This window comes from Ciona intestinalis, chromosome 8, assembly GCF_000224145.3.
Source record: "Ciona intestinalis chromosome 8, KH, whole genome shotgun sequence".
Classification (NCBI taxonomy): Eukaryota; Metazoa; Chordata; class Ascidiacea; order Phlebobranchia; family Cionidae; genus Ciona; species Ciona intestinalis.
In genome coordinates, this window is record NC_020173.2 from 3218900 (window position 1) to 3241182 (window position 22283).

The following is a 22283-nucleotide window of genomic DNA, read 5'->3' on the forward strand; positions in this document are numbered from 1 at the left end:
AGATTTTCGTTTTAATTTGAAGTTTTTGTTCGATTGTACGTTTTGTTTACAAAGTAATCGGTATCTGCAGCGGCTTTTAAAACTACAGAGCCCATCTAACCTAAGGTAAGCGAGAAAAAAACACTTTTTCTGCAGCAAAAGTAGTTTTTTGCTAAACTTCCATTTTTACAACATTGACTTCTATTTTAAATAAATATTAGTTTATAAAATCAGTTGTTTTAAATGTTCCGGTATGCACGCTACATAGTACAGTGTCGGGTTAACGCTTAAATATCGTTTTTGTTACTTTTTTACATTTTTTAGCGTAACGCCTTAACGTTGACGGCGGGTCCCTAATAAAACTACAGGTTGCAAACGGTTGCAGATATTTTGGTTATTTTGACCAGAAACACTACGCGGCCACGTCCAACAGATGTCAAATGACCATACGAGTTTAACAAACCAACTTTTGTCTGATACCTTAAATGGTTTTTGAGTTATAGAAATAACCAAAATACCTGCAACCGCGTAATGTTTTTTTGACATTACCTAATAAAACTACGGATTGTAAGCGGTTGCAAATACTTATGACCATACAAGTTTAACAAACCAACTTTTGGTCCGATACCTCAAATGGTTTTTGAGGGGTACCTAATAAAACTACAGGTTGCAAACGGTTGCAAATATTTTGGTTAGCTCGACCAGAAACCTGTCTGCAGAGTATGGCAGTTCCTGACGAGATCTCGCGCGTGCCAGGCGGTTATTTTTCGAGTGCGCGCATGCTATCATTAAAAAACTGCGTGCGAAGCATGTACATTTTCAAGCCACGTTAGGAAATCTTACTTAATTTAATACTTTTTTTTTCTTTGTTTAAATAATTAGCGTGCGTGGGACAAATTGTGGCGTGCATCACCAAAAGTCTGTAAAAAAATCGCGCGTGCACCCGCCATACTCTGCAGTCTGGACCAGAAACACTACGCGGCCACGTCCAACAGATGTCAAATGACCATATTAGTTTAACAAATTAAATTTTGGTCGGATACCACGAATGGTTTTTAAGTTATGGTAAAAAAAACAATTACGCGGTTGCAAACGGTTCAGATATTTTAGTTAATTCGACCAGAAACGCTATGCGGCCACATCCAATAGATGTCAAATGACCATACGAGTGTAACAAACCAACTTTTGGTCCGATACCTCGAATGGTTTTTGAGTTATGGTCAAAAAACCATTACGCAGTTGCATGCTGTCGCAGATATTTTAGTTGTTCCGATAACTGAAAAACCATTCGAGGTATCGGACCAAAAATTGGTTTGTTAAGCTCGTATGGTCATTTGACATCAATTGTACGTGGACGCGTAACGCGTAGTTAACTATGATCATATAGGGTGAACTTCGGTGCAACGTTGTATGTGCTGTGCCTGACGAGATGGACCCTGAGCATATAGAGCTTAACATGTTGCCAGATCCTCCAGTGGCTGGTGAAACAAATACCCAAGAACCAACACAAGTTCCTGTTGAACCTATGGAACAGGTCGGTGTCGTTACACATACAATTGAGTGTGTGTGTTTTTAAACTTTTATATAATCGGTATAAGTTAATATATACTGTATTGTGGGTTCTGTAGCCACACCTTTGTTTGATCTATTTACTTAAAAGGTTTTTAGTTTTTACCTTTACCCTGTTTTTAAAGACTCATTTACTCCCAACTCCTTTCTCTTCATTGTCGTTTTAACATCAAATTAAGTTCCCTCTTTTGTCAACCATAATATCATTCTTTCATTTACCAAAAGAATCAAGATGTGGTTGAACCACAAACAGAAGTAGAAATGGTGGAAGGAGAAGGGGTAGAAGATGGTTCTGAGTATGATGAAGAACAGGGTATGAATTATCTTTTAACTTTACTTTAAGTTCTTACTTTAACAGCCTTGTACAGCCCTGTAGTTCGTACTGTTACTATGTCAGCATATTACTATATTTTAACAACTATAGTATATTTTTTACCACTGTTAGCTTTTTATAGCAGCTTGTTTAAATAAGCATAATACACTGTTACTGCTTTACCTTTTCTTCACTAGCAGTTAGCAATGTATGTGTGGGTGATCTTATACACTTTTACATTGTTTTAGATAAACTATTATCGAAGGAAAACATGAAAGAACTGGCTCCATGGTTTGTGTTATCTGGCATTGGTGTTACCCTACTGCTAGTAGCAGGTATTTTTATTTTATTTTGATTGTGTCGATTTACTTTTGCTTAATCTATTAACTTTATTACAGCAGCCATCTAACCAATGGTAGTTTTTTATGCAGCAACCTATACTTATCATTTGTCTTACAATCAAAGTCGCCTTGTTTTTAAATTTTAACAGTATCTGGCTAAAATTTATTGCAGTTCTGCACTTATTTGTCAAACATAAGGAACCTTTGCTTTTATACAGCTATTTCATGTACAGATTGCTTACAAACTTTACTTTAACAGTGATTCTATTTTGTACTGGAACGGGACCCCCACAAATGGAATTAGACCCTTTAAAAATCCCAGCATACCAGGCTTCAATAAAAATCAATTCGGTTGACGGTGAAATGCTAAAGTTTGATAAAAATTTGAAATACATTGGAAGTATGGAGTCAAGGGAACTAAGGCGTATGGTAGAACCAAAGGTAATGTTTAATAGGAGATATCTTGGCACTAAACTATGGTGGCAAAGTGAACAGGCAGGCTATTCCAGTACTGTACTTGCCTGGTCTAGTTGTAGGCTCTAAACTTGAAGTGCCAGGGTAGGCAGTCCTAAATTTTTATGCATTGTCATAATCAGTAAACATTAAAACTAAAGTTTTATTGATAAGTAACGTTAAATATTTCTGTAAATCTGGCTCTGAACCAATGTCCATGAATTTGGATAATTCTTGTAACTAAATAGCAATCAGGAATCAAAAGCTTTTTGGTTTTGTTTGTTACGTATTCTTAGTGTTTAATTTAAATAATACGGTTGTTGTTTTGTTTCAGTTGATGGATATATACGAAGAAGCTGGATTAATGGAGGTAGAAGTTGTAGTTCTTGCATTCAAGTATGGTGGTGCTGGTACAACTATGAACTCAACTAAACCAATGGGTCGACTTGCTTCGGAAATGGGATCAGATGGTGGGATAGTTATCAGGCATTGGGTGAGCCCTGAGTGGTGTTTTATGTTGGAAAAGTTTTCAACATCTTTTAAGCCTATGCTGTAGCGCTGTAGTCTGTTGGTGTTTGGATAAGGAGCTTCTGGCGCAAATCTCAATGTTCTATGGTGTGTCATGTTGTAGGCCTCACTCACGTAGGGTATGTTAAAAAAAATATACCAGTAAAAACAGTTTTTGGTTCTTTTGTTTAATATTTTGTGATAAGCGTTTCGAAAAGGTTTTAATAACATTTCAAATAGCACAATCATAAGAATAGTGTGATTTATGTTAGTCTGTGACTCTGTGTTGTGTTTTGTAATTACAGTAACAATAATAAAGCCGGTTACAAAGTTTCTTAATTTTAACGACCTCTTTTTGTTTACCAAACAGGTCTACACTTCTAAGAACAGCACTATGTCCATCGTGGACCTCATTGAAAGTGTTAAACAAGCTGCTACCACTGAACCTGATGTTATGATTGATATGGCATCAATACAGTTACTTCCCTTGGATAACATGACACTTGCTCAAGCTGCACTTGTGTTATCACAACATGGCTTCTTTAAACATGGAATTCAACATCTAGACTTGACGTTGCTTAATAAACTTGGACTTGTAAGAGGACCTGAGAATCTTGGTAAGGATTTTAACCTTTTTTTTTATATATGTTAACAATTGGTAAGGTTATAGCATAGTGATAAAATACTAGAACAGGAGAATTTGAACTAAGTCATACCTTGACTTTGGTATTGGTATAATGTAGTTATACTCATATTTGTCCGACATACGGAACCTTATTTATTTGGGAAATGCAGTACTTCTTTCGGTCTGCTTGTTTGTTTTGACAATTAACAGCAAAAGCTGTTTTATGAGTAATACCGTAACAAAGAAGCATAAAAGTCAACATAAAAAAGATGATATCGCAACGGAAGAAACATTCAACTTAAAAAGTTGATTTCGTAACAAAAGATACATAAAATTTATACGAACACTGGTCACACATACCACCCCTAATATTACTCCTATACTCAGGTGTACAAAGTGATGAAGATGATGGTGTATGCCCACCCCTCACCACCCCCCTACACACCACACTATCGCCTACCTCTTGTAGGGATTCAAGCAGTACATACCTTGGTATGGAGTGTACGTTTGAATGTACTGGTGGTCGGTATATGGAAGGATCAGCAACTCGTGTCTGCTTATCAACTGGACAATGGAGTGGGTCCCCTGCAGTTTGTAAAAGTAAGTTGGTTAATAAATTCACCCATCATTGACCGACATATGATCTGCATCTATCAAATGTGTCAAGAGTTCTTGCAAATAGTTGTTGATTTACAAAAAAAAAGATAAAAACATGATTGAATCTCAAAATATACTGTCCGAAATGGTTATAACTAAATGATGAAATTAGTGTAGTATATTACAATTAAGGCCCTTTTAGGGAAGCAACAGGCTTAAACATCGGATTAGGTTCATGCAGTATCATCCAGGCTATCTCTGGCTTACATCCGAAGCCAACTCTGGCCTGCATTCAAGGTGGCTAGCTCACCATATGTAAAATATACTTGGTTGATGTTCAGATAACATAATAATATAACGAATTTTGAATTCATCTCTTCGAAAATGTTAGAAGATCATGTTATTTATAAAACAATGAGGAGGGAATCAACAACAAAACAACAGTTGTTAAAACATGGTGTGGATAAAGTCTGGGGAAGGGTGTTGATTAGAATGCGTGGCTGTTGCACCCAATTTAGTAACCAATAATGTATGATGGCAGTATGTATTCACTAAGCTACATGATTATTCTTTCAGCCAAGTGTCCAGCAATACACCTTGCAACAAGTGGATCCTTACTACCTGGCTCATGTTCACAAGATCAGTCAAATGAAGGCCAATTATGCTTTGTACAATGCCCTAATTCTCATCAGTTATATTCAGATACAACTGCAGCATCAGGTATAAATTTGCACTTTTAATCAACTACCTAATAACCTGTTGTTAATAATAAGTAAATGGGTAAGTGAACTTCCTATATTTATTCTTGCGAATCAGGCCAACATCAGTAGTAGAACTGTTAAACTCGAATGTCTAGGGGTCGTACATATTATGCCCACTTACAAGTCTGAAGTGCAACTTTGGGGGTGTTTTATTTGCTTTGGTTTGTTTTATATATATTCAATACTCTGGTCTACCCATTAGTGACCACTTAGCAGTATAGTTCACCATCATATTTGTTTTAATCCACAGGTTTTGCATCCAATAGTTTGTTCCGTGAATGTCAAACGGGAGGTTGGAGTGGTGATGTGGGATTCTGTAAAGGTAACTTCATGATTTCTTTTTATAATTATGATGTAAAACAGTTGGTAAGGCTTTTGTATTTTCAACATACTGCAAGCGCTTCAACCCAAAGCCTATTGACAATGTTCTTTAACTTTAGAAAATGAAGGAGAGGCCTAAATTGTTAGACACGCATTCCTGTGCAACAAATCTTGGCGCTTAATAAATAAACTTGTTCTACTGTTACTTCTCGTCTTTTTGCTTTTGTAAACTTTTCCGATTTTCTTACAGAATAAAGTCGTTCATTCTTTAATTAGATTTTATTTCCCAGCTCGATGCGCAGCACTTGAAGCCCCTATGTATAGCAGTGTAATGCCATCACAATGCACAAGTAACCCTCAGGGTGGTGACATATGCACATTAGAATGTAATGCAGGATATGTACTTGATGGTGGTGGTTCTACACAGCAAGTTACTTGTGGCTTGGATGGTCATTGGAATTATGAGTTACTGCATTGTAAAAGTAAGTCTTAGATAATTGAAACTTCACCTATTTCTCTTAATTGCTTGTATAGATAGTGTGCTACTAGTGTGTCTTTTAAGCTTTTCATGTCAATTTCCTGCAATTGGCCAAGTAAAATTTCAAATTCATTTTACAAAACTAAATTAATATAAATATATACATTTTGTGTACTTTATATACAATTTGTGTACTTATTTTATTCTGCACGCTACATAAGTGCTAAAATGAAGACCGTTTAAAAAGCTAAATAAGTGTTAACAATAACATGATACAGTTAGAAAAGCTAAATAAGTGGTAATATAAAGACAGTTAAAGGTCCTAAATAAGTGATATTACGAAAACAGTTAACATGTAAGTTTTACCAGTGTAACTTCAGTACTTATATTTTTACATTAGAAACATGCCCAGTAATAGTGGTTGGTGCCAACCAAATGGTAGAGCCTACCACATGCTCCCAACACCCGTATGAAGGAGAGACTTGTATGTTAGGATGTGCACCAGGGTATACAATATCAGGGGTCAGTAATAGGTATGTATATCAGTGGGTATTTGAGCTGGTGATGAAAAGGCATGTACATGTTAGTAGTATGCATGTAAGTGATAGTGTATAAGCCTTATCATTTGATCTATAAAGGTGGTGTTCATAAACAAAGTAGGAAGTCTAGGCAAGTTAAAAAGAAAAAAAAGTGAAAGTGCATTATTAAAGTAGGTTACTTAACTGTAGTTTACATTTTTGTAATTTGAAAGGAGTCAGATGAACTTATGTCAGCCAAATTTATTAGAAACATAACTTTAGTAGGACCTGGTGTTAATTACGACTAGAAATCCATTTATAAGTTTTCCAATAAATTTGTTAATTTTCCATTCCGGAAAATTGGATACAACCGTAATGTAAACAGCAACATTAAAAATATACTGTTACCCCAAAAAAATATATTTGATCCAATACATAACTACAGGGTATGTTTATCTGGTGGGACATGGGATTCAGTACAAGCTACTTGTGTACCGGCATGTTCAACATTGTCTTCTATTACAAATGGTGTCGTAACATCAGTACAAGGTATTTATTTATTATATTGTTAACGTTTTAGTAGAACCAACTACTAAGCTTTGAAAAAGTGTCACTAAAGTTGAGTTAGAAACTATAGTGATTGGCGCTGTAGCTTAGTGGTTATGCGCTTGCATCATAACTGAAGGATACTGGGTTCTATGCTTGACTCTGATACCAATACTGATAGAATGACCGGCGAATGCGACTTTGGCCAAGACACTGTATGCATGTGGTAACTTGTAAGCAAGCATGAGGTGTATGAAACAACACCCGTGTTATTACAACTGTCGTTACCCCGCCACATGGTTATAAATAAGATACATTCTTTCATCTAAATACAACCTGTTATCAATATTCATACAACTTTTCTTTCCTAGGCTCTTGCTTCACCAATAATCCTCCAGAAGGCACTAAATGTTCTTTGGTATGTGACAGTGGGTATACACCATCAGCTGATTATACAACTTGTGACAGTAATGGAGATTGGACAGTTCCTAACATTATGTGTATAAGTAAGTGCCCGCTATGTGTTGTTTACATGTTAGCTGTGCGCATGTGATTGCAATATTTTGGTCAGATTAAATATTCGGCTGTACTGCAGCTGAATTGGAAGCAAACTTTATGTAGTATTTTTTTGGAAATTGACCTAAAAAATCTGTAAAAACTCTACCCTTACTGTTTACCTAAGTTGTAAGACAAACTAGCTTCCGGTTACAAACCCAAGGCATTTAGCATTTACCATAAATTTCAAGGCTCTTTTAAACGAAAAAGTTTCTAACTCCAATCCTAAACTTTTTATTAAAACCTTGTCCTTGTAGGAGCGTGCCCGTTGCTCTCTAGTCCCTCCAGTGGCAGTTGGTCGCCATCCTCATGCTCGTTAAGCGGCCACCACACCCCATCCGTTGATTGCACCCTTAGTTGCAATGCTCCGTACAATGTTGTTGGTTCGTCCACCATTACATGTGATAGCAATACTGGGGAATGGAGTAATATGCCCGGTCACTGTGCAGGTTTGTTGTAAATATTCAGCTTTTTTGTATAGTAGGCTGGGGAAAGTCGGGACACCTTTAGCACATAATATTCAAATATCCTGACTGTATTTTAAATAATTAACAACTGTCTATGGCAGTCGTAAGGTTACGGTTTTATGATTCTTTGAATGTTCTTTGTTTACTATCAAATAAGGAATAAAGGGAAAGGTGTCCCATCTTCCCCCACCCTGCTGTATATTATGGCCATATGGTAGTGACCTGTAACGTTAGGGATGCACACTTTTTAAACACGTATCATAGGTTTAACACCCCAGTTTTAGGCCTAAAATTGCTTTTTTATTTTAATAGAATAGGTATGTACATACAAGCACAGCCAAGGTATATCGCATTCACCACATTATTCAATAGTTTCCTATGTTTGACAAGTATGAGTGTAGCTGCATTTTAACAACGCCACCCAAGAATATCATAATAGCCACCCCTAAATACTAAAAAAATGTGGTGTAATTTGCTCACTTTCCATCTCCAGTTACTTGCAATGCATTGAGTGCTCCTACAAACGGAGGTGTTACATCCACCTGCACTACATCTACCATGGTTGGTACATCATGTATATATACATGTGATGCTGGATATACTTTAACTGGAACCAAACAAGTCAGTTGTTTGGATACTGGATTATGGTCTGCAGTTCAACCCTCTTGTGGCGGTAGGTTCAGTTTTATCATTATTACTTAAAACTGAGGACGTATTTTTGTGTTACTATATCGTCATACATTTGTTAGCCTTTGTCACCATATTATATATTAATGTTTTTCATTGTAACAAGACAGTTTATGCGTTGTAAACTAGGGAACGCAGTGATTGTACATCACTCGCTTGCCTCGTGTCTGCCTATCCTTCCGACCATGTATTGATACATATTCAGTGTCATTAGATCGCTGGGCGTATGTGTCTTGAGAAAGACAATTAACTGCAATTGCTCCCAACCAGTGGTCACTAATGGGCTGTCTTACATACATGGTAACTCATAAGCTGACACAAGGTGTATAAAACGGAACACCTGTGTTTTAACAACTGTCGCTTTTTTGCCAAGAATGAATAATACAAGTTACATTCATTTATTTATTATTTATATGATTGTATTTATCTCTTCGTAGATAAATGTGCTCAAATTAGATAACAAATTCATAACTTAGGCCGCAATAGAAGAAAATTATTGTAATATAATAGCTGGACAAATGTATTCTTTCCACAGTTGAAACTCAATATTTAATCAAACAAACTTCTTCATCTGGTGTTGTTGTGTGTCTTCATGTAAACGAGAACAACATGTTGGTAAAGAAATATGCTGCTGATTGTACTAAAAATACTGAAGGGAATAGATGGGCTCTAGTTGCTCCAACTAATATTGTGAACGTTTATTCAAAAGAATGTTTGACAACTTCAGCTACAGATGATGCTAAACTTGAAGTGAGTTGTTGGTTGTTTTTTTATCAAGATGTAACTCTTGACGCTGTGGCAAGTGGTTAGCGCCTACCTGTAACCCAGAGGTAATGGGTTCAGGGCTCTACGCTCCTACCATTGTGGGCTTATGTGTCTTTGGGCAAGATACTTAACAGCAATTGCTCCAACCCAGTGGTCACTAATGGGTTGTCCAAATTATTCAGCCATATATAAAAAATTAAAAAAATCCCTTAAAAAAATATTCACCCACAAAGGATAAAGTAAGTTTCATTTATTCATTAAAAACATATAACGACTGGTGTTGCCTCGCCATGCGTGGATAATAAGGAGTCAATTATGTATGAACAACAAGAACAACTTGGAAGAAGAAGCCACCCATCTACCAAGTGGTTTAAAAATACGCAACAGACAACAATCTAATGAATTGTCAATTATGTTCTGTAATAGATAAATATTTCAAATTGCCATCAGTGGTCTCTTATTGAAATTTTTTATTACAGATGGCAGCATGTAACGTAGCAGACACTACCCAACATTTCATGTCAGGATTTCAGTTTAAAATTCAATCCAACAGCGGTCGATACATCTCTTCAGGTTATCGATCTTCAGATGTTCCACAGTTAACGGCGGCTGAAGCAAGGTTGAACATGGACTCAGACTGGAAGTAAGTTTTTAAAAAATCATAATTTAAATTTCTTACATTTAAAGTTAATGTGTCCAGCGCTATAGCACACCGGTCAAAAGCATCATTGTGGGTGTCTCTTACGTTTTTTTAAACATATAAGACTAGAGTAAAATTTTTAAAGAAATATTTTAATTTATACTGGTGATTTTGTGGATTGATTTTCAGGTTACTATGAACAGCCAGACCTGCATTATTTAACGTGTTCAATTGCATAGTATTTTGTTTTAATTAAATTTTAGTAACTCAGTGAGAGTGCACTATATGTTGGGTGCAAAGGCCACACTTATTATCTATATCATGTTTTGGTAACTGTTGTTTTGCTGTTTAATTTCTGAATAACATAATCCATGCTATCGTTTCCAAGAGAAGTAAAAATTATGTTATATGTAACCCGTGTATAAATTAGAATCCATAAATAAATACTGGCCGGAACTCCGGAAGGTGTTGGAGTAATTGTTATCAATGAACATATTTCTCAGGCTGTTGTTGACAAAAGTCTTATGTTTTTAGATTAGAAGACATGGCTGGTGCTGAAACAACCTTATACGGGGCTAGAAACGCAGATGGTTGTAAAGCTTACCAATTATCATCGGATGATATGGCCTCGACTTGCTCAGCAGGGCCACAGGTAATGAAAAGTGTTATCTATAACATTAACCAATATGTAAATTATGTATGGTACACATCTTCAAATTAAAACTGACCAGAAAAACATTTTTATTCACCTAATGTGTCTTTGCTAAGCATTATATAAACCCAATAATGCTCCTATGTTAAATATATTTTGTATGAGCTTTTTAACATCCCTTGGGTCTGCTTTATTGGATTCATAAAAAATGTTTTGTTTGGGTTCTATTCTATATGGGTGAGGTCGCGCAGTGTGGCACGATATAGGATCTAATAATTACAGATCGGGCCCATTACAGCTCGCCTCAATTGTATTATTAGTAATTGCTACATATATTTAAGCTGGTAATCTCTTTCAGGCTGCTGCCTTTGCTTGCACTGTGTCTTGTGATGCGGGTTACCAACTAACTATTCCTGCACAAAGCAATATACAATGTTTGTCTGGTTCATGGGACATGGGTTCTGACCTTATGTGTGTATCCACCACACAACCATCCACCTCATGCCATGCATATGATGCTACACTTATATCTGGAGCTACCTTATCCCCTGCTACATGTACTTCAGCAAGGTAGGACTAGTTGTTCAATTTAAAAAAATATTTGTATGGCTGATAAATTTGATACTCACATTTTGACAATGCATAAGTTTCAATGTATATAACTTTGTCCATAAGCGTGTAAATGTATTTCAACAAGAGAGGGCCAGATGTTTTTAGTTTATAGAGAAGGTTTTTAGGTCTCAGATAAGACTCAAATTGCATAATCTATTATTTCTAAACCTTTAACAGTCAGTTGCTCACGTCCTAAGGCATGAAATAATATTTGACCATTGCCCTTTTATAAAAAAATTGTAGTTTACCAAATTTGCTCTGTTTTTTTACTCACTGGTCACCGTATTGCAACAACTGATCTTCAAAACAAAAGGCCATGGGCAAAAATCTGCTTGTGGCTTCCTGTAGCAAAAACTCTGGCCCCTTAAAGTTTTTACTTTGGCGAGTTTTTGTCATTCGATTTTTTCAGAAGTTGTTTCGTTTTTTAAAACTTTTGTGGTACCCATAGATCACATTTCAGCCTTTCTATCAATATAAAAAAAAATTAATTGATGTGCCCTTTAATACATCTATCTAACTCTTGTTTTATATCGTATAGGAGCAATGCTGGAGTCTCATGTACAGCAACTTGTACCGATGCCCAACATTATGTTGATGGTCCATCTTCATTGACTTGCTTGACTAATGGAAAGTAAGCACAAAGCTGTGTAAAAGTTTCTATGTTAAAGCAGGCCACGGGACCTGTGATTTATTGCCAAGGACCTAACTTCTAATTATCAATGTATTAAACTGATCACTCATTTATTACTCTTTAGTTTACTTTTATTAAAATGAAATTGAAATGTAATCTTAAAATAATTACACCTAAATGGCTTGTTTATCGTTAAGTGTAGCGACTACGTTTATTTTCTTCCATTTTAACGTAATTATATTTTTAACTGTAAGTGTGTTTTAACAACTGTTTTGTCACTATATCTTTTTTTAATAAAATCTAAATCTTGTAATTGAAGAGATAAATTAAGTTGTTATTATTATTTTACCAGGTGGTCATCATATCAACCAACTATATGCAAACCTCACTGTAGTGCAATATCAGTGCCCAACTGTTTTGTCACTATATCTTTTTTTAATAAAATCTAAATCTTGTAATTGAAGAGATAAATTAAGTTGTTATTATTATTTTACCAGGTGGTCATCATATCAACCAACTATATGCAAACCTCACTGTAGTGCAATATCAGTGCCCATGAACACCATGTTACTTGGCCCATCATCAGAATGTACAAGCGGCACTGCTGTTAGTGGTACTGTATGTCCATTTGGTTGCCCAGATGGATATGCATTGGTTGGGATGCATATGCTTACTTGTTTAGATGGGGGGAAATGGGACAATTCTGTACCAATGTGCAAGAAAATGTAAGTATTTAGGTTTTGTGGTGGAAATAAGCAACAAAGGTTTATGTAGTATCTGTATAATGTTAGTGTATGCATGAGTGCGTATATTCACATTAAGCATGAGGTTTAGTACCTACAAAATGTGTGTCTGATTTATAAAATAACACCTATATTGTTACTTGACAGTGAGCATGAGGTGTATGAATACAGTCTGTGTGTCTGGTGTATAAAATAATATCTATGTTATAACTTGACACCCATACTTTAACTCTGCAAACTCTGCAATAAACCTAAATTACATCACCACTCTATCCACAGTTGCCCCACAGTTAATAGTGAAGCTCTCACCATATCAGGATGTGCCACTGATGATGGTTTATACTTGGAAGGATCTGTGTGCTCATTATCATGTGCTACCGGCTACACACTATCTGTACCATCTAACACTATGGCATGCACTGACGCTGGTACATGGCAAGTTGATGGACCAGTGGAGTGTGTGAAAGCTTGTCCTTCTTTCCCATCTACATTAACAGTAAGTGGATGATGTTGAAATATAGGACCAACTGCCATAAAAAACCCATATAGAATATATAAAGAGGGTTTTATAATAAAAGGCTCTCAGAATAATTCAGACCTTGAACTTGTGTTTCCTTGGGCAAGACACTAAACAAGAATTGCTGCAACCCAGTGGTTCCCATACAAGAAAAATACGAAGTCCTATAAAAATAATTTATATATCTGTTTTTTTTTCAGAGAACTTTCTCTACGCATATTGGGTATAGTGTGTGTAATCATCTAGTATTATTTTTCTAAATAAAAACAGAATGAAATATTTTTCTTAACACATTCATCTATTCTCCCTTACAGAGCACGCCATCTGCATGTTCCTCTGGTCCCTCCACCCCGGGCACCATGTGTACATTATCGTGTGCCACTGGTTCACTGGTGGTTGGTAACGAAGTGGTAGCATCGGTTGATCGTATATGTGATGATGATAGAATGTGGCAAGGACCCTTTGCTTACTGCATTAACTCATGCCCACCTTTGACCACTGAAGGTAAAAGTGTTAAAATGTTGGGCGTTTTTGTTAATGGCCTACTAGGTGTGGCGACCACGATTCTTTCATCTAATAATATAGTAGGGTGGGGGAAGATGGTTAATTGATTAAAACTTGATCAAGATATTTGGATATCCTGTGCTAAGGGTGTCCCATCTTCCCCCACCCTACTATATGTAATAATATGCTAACTATAAGCTTGTTTTAACAAATGTGCTTCATTCTGTCTCTTCATTACTTTCCATTTCTCAATGTTTGCTACTGTAATCAAAGAGACAAATAACATATATTATTAAATTACATTTTCTTCATATAAAATAATAACAATTTCATTACCTGCCATTATAAATGCAACCTCTATCCTAATAAAACATTTTATTATGATTGTTACACCCTAGATGCTGCAACAAGTGGATACTACGAACCCTCATCATGTTCTAGTGGTGCCCAACCTCCAGGCACAAGATGCCAACTTATGTGCCAGGGACAGAACAAAGTGACCGGCGGTGGCGCGTGGCGTATGTGCGCGAATAATGGCACTTGGCTACCGGATGTTACACACTCCAACCTCGGCTCGTGTGCCCCAACCTGCCAGCCACTACCCAAGCCACAAGGAGGCAGTGTAACCCCACAAACTTGTCTTGACGGCAATGTAGAACTTGGTGAGAACTTTTGTCAATTAGTTTAACAATTTTTTACAGAAACTATTTTACCAAGCTTTTAATTTGACCTGAATTTTTTGTGGCAAGTAAGTGCTTAAAAAATCCTAAAATTAAGCATGGCAAATACCATTTACCTTAATGTACTGTTTAAATAAGTTTTGTTGCTAATTTCCTTTTGTTCGTTGTTTTAAATTATTCTGATCTTGTTACTGTATTGGAAGAAATGAATAAATGAATGTAACTTGCTTTATCCCAGCGTTGCGAGAAAACGACATTTTAAAAGCGTTGTTGCAACACAGGTGTTTTGTTTTATACATCTCATTCCGCTTACAACTCATTAATGACCACCCGGTTGGTAGCAGCGTATGTTTTATTGTGTTTCTGGTGTATAAGAAGACACTCATATTATAACTAGACAGTGAGCATTATGTGTATTAATAGTTAATATTATGTGTGTCTGGTGTATAAGAAAACTGGAGTTTTAACTCGATTTTAACCCATTTTCCCCAAGGTACTGAATGTGTGATAAGTTGCCCACCCCACATGGATAGAGTTGGCTCAGGTATTCGTAAATGCATGGGTACCGATGAGGTAGGTGCAGATGAAGGGGGGTGGTCAGGTGAAACCGATTCTAGATGTGTGGCAAGATGTCCACCACTAACACTCGACCCAAACAACTTTGTATTTCCGCGAGAATGCGAATACAGGTTAGTGTGTGTGGGTGGTGTGGTTAGATTATTGGGATTTTTAGGTGTCTGTTTTTTAGTAGAACGCTTTTCTGTTAAAACTCGACAGTGAGCATGATTTAAAAAATGTGAATACATGTTAGTTTATGTGGTTGAGTTTTTATGATAATAAAGATGTTGTTTAGAAGATGCTATGAATGCATTGGTTGTGGAGGTTTTTGAGTGTAATGTTTTATTTTTTAAATGAAGCTAATGGTTTGTGTATAACAAGACATTCAAGTTATGTTTTCACTTTCCATGGCCAGTGTGGGGTGTTTAAACACGGAATGTTTGTAGTGTATAAAATCTTGTTGTAACTTGACAGTGAGCATGAGGTGTATGGATACACCATATGTGTCTGTTTTATAAAAAAAAACCTGTTATAACTCTTCAATGAGCAAAAGCTGCATAAATTAACAATATCCTTTAATCCATTTCTAACACACAATATCCACTACAGTTCAATGGTGGAAGGCCAGCACTGTGTGTTTGAATGTCATAAAGGACTAGCATTGATAGGAGCAAGTACACTGACATGCACTGAGAAAGGAGAATGGGATAATGTGATGCCACAATGTCAACATGCTTGCCCTTCTTTGGATGTAAGTGTGATAACTTTGTGTTATTCCAACCCAGCAGATTCTAATTCTAACTTGTTTTTAACATGTTTTTTTTTCAAAAAACAATTATGATTATATTATATATGGTATGTTATCTTATAAAATGTACATAGCTTTATATACATATAAATACACCATGCCAACTTTTTTATGTGCCATTTACATTATACATTACTGATTATAATACAACCAAATACAACCACACACACTTACATATACCTTTACACATTTTACACTAATCTGTACACTTGTATATTATAAACACTTACAAAACACATCCTATTCTAGTTTTCAACTAACTATATTGGCAAAAGAAGTCACTATCAAGTACACATATACACAACAATGACAACATTTATATAAACACCACACAAAATATGCTAGTAAATGCTACATTTTTACACATTATTTCATCTTGTAGGTCACAAATGGTGAAATATTTTGTTCAACTGAGTCTGCTCAACCAATAGCGGAACTCGGTTATGTGCATGAGGTCGGCACGAAATGTTTGTTTGTTTGCGACCAAGGTGAGTCCTAGCCTGATGCAGAATATTCTATAATTATTGTATCAGCAAAAAATTTACAAAATATGTAACATACAAAAATTACTCTTTTTATTCTTGATATTTTTTTATTTTTATTTATAGCCTGTTTCAATTACTGCTACTTGGCCTTTAGTTCCTATATATTCAAGGCTTTTATTTAATGCTTTATTATTAATGAAATAAATGTATATATACTGTTGCTGCCAGGCAAATTTGGTCCTGTTTTGTATTTTGAGCCTTCTGGCAAAATTTTGGCCATGGAACCCTTTTTATTGAGTATAGTTTAACTCTGATAAATTAGTGAGCCTAATTTTAGTGAAAGAGCCAAAATACAAATAAATGTATGTTTTATAGCATTCTTAAATGAATAACCCGTAATAACAAATAAACAATTCTGCCCACCCCAGGTTTCACGACCCTCACACCCAATGAAATAACCTGCCTGCCAACTGGTGTGTGGTCACCTATACCATACTGTAGAGTTGTGGAGGACGTGTTTTCAATTTTACAAAAGATAGAAGACAACACGAAGTGTCTTGTATCCCAGATGACCAATATGGCCTATGTGTTGAACTATGTTCATTCTGCAGAGGATTGTGAGGCAGCGGGTAACAATGCAATGTAAGTGATGTAACAAAGGCCTTCGTGACACACAGTTCACTGTGTTGGTATACTTTTAATTTAACTTTAAAGGTTTATAGCAAAAAAAAAACTTTATTGTATTTCAAGTGTGGATAAACTTTTTACTCCGAAGCTAAGTTTTTATTAAATTAACACATGTGTAATTCATTCACTAGATAATAGGAAATGTATAGCTGAAATAAGATCACGTTAATACAAATATTTCTAGTACGACAAAGTAGTTATAATGACACTATTGTACTAATGCACATTATGCAAATGACCAATGCATCTCATGACCACTTGTTAGTTACAACTTACAAGTATGCATTTGACATATAGTAGGGTGGAAAAAGACGCAGCACCTTTAGCGCAAACTATTTACCATTTAATCCTGATCATATTTTAAACAAACTTAACTACGGCCCATGCGAGTTGTAAGGATGCGGTTTTCACTCTTTGATTGTTCTTTGTTTACTACCAAATGGGACAAGAAAATAGAATGAAAAGATGCCCCATCTCCCCCACATTACTATATATAAGTTAAAATGATGTTTTTACACTGCAGGTGGTTATGGCATGGAGATTACAACATACAACATGCACAAACTGGATTATGTCTTGCTGCTCAGATTGACAGAGTTGAATCAATCATTGAATTAAGTGATTGTGATGTCAAGAATCAACTACAACACTGGGATTGTGATGTCAACAAACCATTTAGGATATTACTGAAGGTGAACAGTTTTGTTTGATTTTAGTTTAAACCTAAAAGGGTATTTTTAACCCAGTGGTCACTAATGGGTTGTCTAAACTGTGAGCGATAACAAAAGGCCCTGTATTCAAGGATGAAAAATTTAATATTTATACAACCTTGATTTTCCATTCAGAACACAATTCTTGGTATAGACTCAACTTATGATGGTTTGGGACCCATTCTGACAAAATGGACCCATGCTAATTCATACTGGGTCACATTTAACAGTGAGCTTGAAACTACAGCTTCAATATGCTCATTCAAAGCAGTAAGTTATATATATTCTCGTGTTTTTTTTTTTTTAACCTAGTGACTGAATGGTAAATATATGAGAATAACTATATAGTAGGGTGGAGAAAATGGGACATCTTTTTATTCTATTTTCTCGTTCCAATTTATAGTAAACAAAGAAGATTCAAAGAACTATGAAATGGTATCCTCACGACCCCCATAGAACGTTGTTATTTGTTTAAAATATTTATAGTCATTATAATCTATCACTACAATTGTATAGCATTGTATAAATGGGTTGCTATAACTAAATGAGTTGTTATTACAGAGTGGTACATGCCCTGGTATAACAATCCCTGGTATTACGGCCACACCAGCTGTATGTATGAGCAGTAGTGTTCAGATCTGGCAGAAATGTGCAATGACATGCGCAGGTGGAACTTATATGACAGGCAAGTAGAGCAGTTATTACCATATCTTTATTTTATGTTAGTATGTCCCCTTTTATACTGTGTGTCAGTATGCAGAACTAATAGGCTTTTTAAAAATGAACCACCATACTATACTATATAGTGACTACTGACTATATTATTTAATCCTGTTATTATGTTTTGTGTGTCTTTGGGCTTAGAGAAAGATTTTTTACTTTGTTGTTAAGTCTCTATACAAACAAGCAGGGCCAAACTATGCACTATTAACCCCTTTTTCTTTTTTTTTCTATGTTTAACGCCATACATGTAACTGCATTTTAACAATATCACCTAAGATTTTGTTAAAATTTAAAAAAATTGTCTATGGCAGCCCTATGCCTACCACAGTATAATAATAATATTTAAATCTTCCAATACCTCAGGTGTTGGTTCAACAGAGTGTTTACCCACTGGTGTGTGGAAGAATATAGAGAGTGTACGATGTGCGAAGAAATGCCCACCCCTTGTTGCTACTGGAGGGAAACAATTCACTCCTGCCAGGTAAGTTATTTGTATTGTTTATTTCAAATTTTCCAACTCTAAAGTAAATCCTAGGTCCTCTAGAGATGTTTTTTTGCAAATGTAGTTTACCTTATCCATCTTACACAGGTGTACAGAACAAAATATGGACGAATTATCCACATGTAAAATGACTTGTTTAGCCGGTAACAAACTTTCAAACGGTGAGAATGAGGTTTCTATGGTGTGTGAGGATGGCGCTTGGACGGGTGGCAATGTCAACTGCATGGCAGATTGTGCTACAACCCCACCTGCCCCACTGCATGGATCTGTGGCTTGCAATCAAGGGGTAAGAATAGTTGGATTCTAGAGATTTTTAATCGCTGGGAACTGGGAAAGCCATGTAGCTATTTTGAATAAGTTTTTCATGCGTTTTATTTTAAAAAAATTAATAGAGAATTAGAAACACCAGCAAAGTTACATATGTGGTAACTTGTATGCAGGCATGGGGTGTATAAACAGAACATCTATGTTATAACACCTCTTGTTGTCCTGTCACCCAAGGATAAATAAGTTACATTTAGTCATTCTACCATCTCTGCTATGTACTAAATTTATTACTATGATATATTCTATGTGGGTGAGGTCCTACAGCGTAACATGCCATGGAACTGAAATTAAGTCAGGATTGCCCCATTACCCTCACTGTAATATAAGGACTACTGCATGTTTACAATTGCTAACCTGTTACTTTGAACATAATTTCTTACAAACAGACATGCACAGTATCATGCAACCCGGGGTACGCACTATCAGGTAGTAACACTATAACATGCGTGGATGGATCATTCAGTGCAGCTGTTGGTACATGCACAGGTAACTATATCCAAACCATGCAATTTACTAACGTGTCTAATAAATGCCTAGGAGCTGTACTAACTGCATAGGTGTCGAAGTCCCAGGAAACTAATTTCTTGGGTTGAAATGTTTGCTGACGGTACTTGTTTATTAAAAAATGAAAGTAACAAGTTACATCAGTTATTTTGAATGCGACGATTGCCCTTGCTTTATTGGAAATTTATTCCAGGAGAAAACCTGGTCTACATATATTAAGTGCCACATAAATAATTTAGCTTTTCAGTACAACTCTATTGCTTTTGCTGAACTGCTACATAAAACATCCTTTTGGTAATAATCAAGTACTTTGGAAAAACTTAGCATGGTATATAAACTCTTGACAGTCTTTAACTTTTCCACATATAATCTCAACTAAACTTATTCAATTTATCTCCCCAGCTGAACTTCAGTTCAAGATCAAATCATCGACCACTGACCAGTGTGTGGCGGTTGTAGGAGGTGGGGATGTTCCAATGACAACTAAAGTTACTTGTGATAAGAACAACAAGAACCAATATTGGAAATGGAGCAATGGAATGTTACAACATATTAACACAGGTGAGATATATAGGGGCACATCGCAATGGTAGTTTTTTCCCACCTAGTGGTCACTTACATATTGTCTAAATTGTCAGCCATGCAAAATCAATTTAAAAAATAATAATATTACCCACAAAGTTACATAAATAGTAACTATTAAGCGGCCATAAGGTGTATGAAACAGAACACCAGTGTTGTAACAATTTCCCCACCACCTAAAAATAAACAAGTTCCATCCATTCATACCAACTTATTCTTCACAGGCATGTGTTTAAATGCTTCATCAACTGGGGATTGGGTTTCTGCTACAGCAGCCACTTGTAATATGGATGATTCCCAACTATTCAAGTGTGGTTCCAATCCTTATAATATTGTGCTTACTGGTGCAGCTACTTATAGGTGAGTTTTTAGTTTATATCTGGCGCAGTAGCACAGTTGGTTAACACTTGCCTGTAATCCAATGGGGTCTTCGCTGCTACCATTGTGAGCGTATGTGTCCTTGATTAAGACACCTAACAGCAATTGCTCCAACCCAGTGGTCACTAATGGGTCGTCTAAAATTTTTGTTCCCATTGAGCGCCATGTTGTAGGATCTCACTTACGTAGAATAGGAAGTATGTCGTATGTTGGTGTTATAATCAAAACCTACACCAATCTGTTTTTGTGGCATCTACATTGCTGACACTTTTAAAGATTTGCAAATCATTAAAACAGCTTGCTTTTCCACAATATTCATATTTCACTGAACTTTGTTTTTTAGTTTTTATGTTATTTTGAACCACTCATTTTATTATTTTTAGACTTGATCTTGGTAATGCATTGGGGGATTCACCCATCGTCTCAACCAATGGTCCTCAAACATCAAGCAACAACTGGGTAGGAGTTGATCAGAATGATCAAACTGGGACGTTGTGTTCGTTTAAAACATCTGGTAAGTTATAATGTTAGTTCATAAAACTCACCTCGCAGCAACATAATTGTGGTAAAAGCGGAACCTAACATTGCAATTTTGCTGCATTCTTGTTTTTAAAAATGCAGTATTATATTCAAGAGTATAATATATGTATTTTAAGAGGTATTGCAATAACTTAATACAGATGTTACATCAGTAATCACAGTTACATTTGCTTTTAATACTTTGTATAACTTCTACCCTACTTTGTGTATCTGTCAGCATACAGCTATGAGATATCTTACTCTCAATATAAGGATGATGGAGTTGACATATCAGATTTTCTTATGGCAAATTCATGCATCGGTTAAAATGTCACAATAAATATGTAAAAAAGTGCAAAACTTTTTAAATCCAGGGGAGGCATGGATAGTTAAGCACCCACTGTAATGTGAAACAAATCTAACAATTATTGCAATTTCAGGGTTGGCCTGTCCACCCTGCCACCCCAGAGTTTAATGCCTAAAATACTTAGTTTTCCATTTTAATACAATCCCTTTTTTTTTCAGCCACTTGCTCTGGTTTGGTTGTTGGGCCAGCTGCTTCTGTGACATCACAATGCGCATTGGATTCAATAGTCGGGTCACAATGTCCAGTCACATGCAATGCAGGATATACACTTGTACCTGCTGCTAATACACTAACATGTCTGGCTAGTGGGGTCTGGGATAATGCTGTACCTTCTTGTGTGGCTAATGTAAGTACAGATTTAATTATACTTTAAATCTTGCATTATATATAAATATTTTTGTTTTTACGTTATTTACAGTCTAATATACATAGAACAAAAGTCATGTCTGCTTATTCACACGCTGTAATTGCTTCGGCAACTTAACTGTGAGCATTGGTTTAAAACTATGGATAAGTCACTCACCCACGAAGATATAAATGAAATTCATGTCTGCCCATTCACACACTGCCATAACTTCAGTAATTGTTCTTAAAGTTAGTCTTATCCTTGCCATCGTAAATATCCTGCATAACAGCTCCCAAAGTAGGGTTTGGTAAGAAAGTACATTTTCC

General features: G+C 35.9%; 2 protein-coding genes across 4 annotated transcripts in view; both read left to right on the plus strand.

Moving 5' to 3' along the window:
* LOC104265962 (CUB and sushi domain-containing protein 2-like) lies at window positions 1-12556 on the plus strand. Its single transcript, XM_026835500.1, has 23 exons — window positions 1-105; window positions 1367-1513; window positions 1774-1861; window positions 2110-2196; window positions 2462-2643; window positions 2990-3148; window positions 3533-3779; window positions 4175-4387; window positions 4961-5104; window positions 5396-5467; window positions 5757-5948; window positions 6345-6477; window positions 6908-7011; window positions 7380-7514; window positions 7821-8012; window positions 8524-8703; window positions 9253-9467; window positions 9962-10125; window positions 10657-10774; window positions 11133-11344; window positions 11925-12017; window positions 12370-12436; window positions 12515-12556. Exons 2-23 carry the CDS (start codon window positions 1409-1411, stop codon window positions 12554-12556), a joined length of 3144 nt encoding a protein of 1047 aa, XP_026691301.1. The 5' UTR covers window positions 1-105; window positions 1367-1408.
* Window positions 12519-22283, plus strand: part of LOC100175254 (sushi, von Willebrand factor type A, EGF and pentraxin domain-containing protein 1) — a 26151-nt gene continuing 16386 nt past the window's right edge. For all 3 annotated transcript variants that reach the window (XM_026835406.1, XM_026835407.1, XM_009861012.3), the window contains exons 1-18: window positions 12519-12742; window positions 13040-13256; window positions 13592-13781; window positions 14180-14443; window positions 14955-15150; window positions 15629-15770; window positions 16210-16315; window positions 16741-16954; window positions 17523-17691; window positions 17845-17979; window positions 18271-18394; window positions 18796-18913; window positions 19022-19220; window positions 19648-19747; window positions 20168-20326; window positions 20572-20707; window positions 21109-21239; window positions 21770-21957. In XM_026835406.1, the coding sequence (XP_026691207.1) occupies window positions 12573-12742; window positions 13040-13256; window positions 13592-13781; window positions 14180-14443; window positions 14955-15150; window positions 15629-15770; window positions 16210-16315; window positions 16741-16954; window positions 17523-17691; window positions 17845-17979; window positions 18271-18394; window positions 18796-18913; window positions 19022-19220; window positions 19648-19747; window positions 20168-20326; window positions 20572-20707; window positions 21109-21239; window positions 21770-21957 (2958 nt within the window). In that variant the 5' untranslated portion in view covers window positions 12519-12572. The remainder of the gene's footprint in view (window positions 12743-13039; window positions 13257-13591; window positions 13782-14179; window positions 14444-14954; window positions 15151-15628; window positions 15771-16209; window positions 16316-16740; window positions 16955-17522; window positions 17692-17844; window positions 17980-18270; window positions 18395-18795; window positions 18914-19021; window positions 19221-19647; window positions 19748-20167; window positions 20327-20571; window positions 20708-21108; window positions 21240-21769; window positions 21958-22283) is intronic.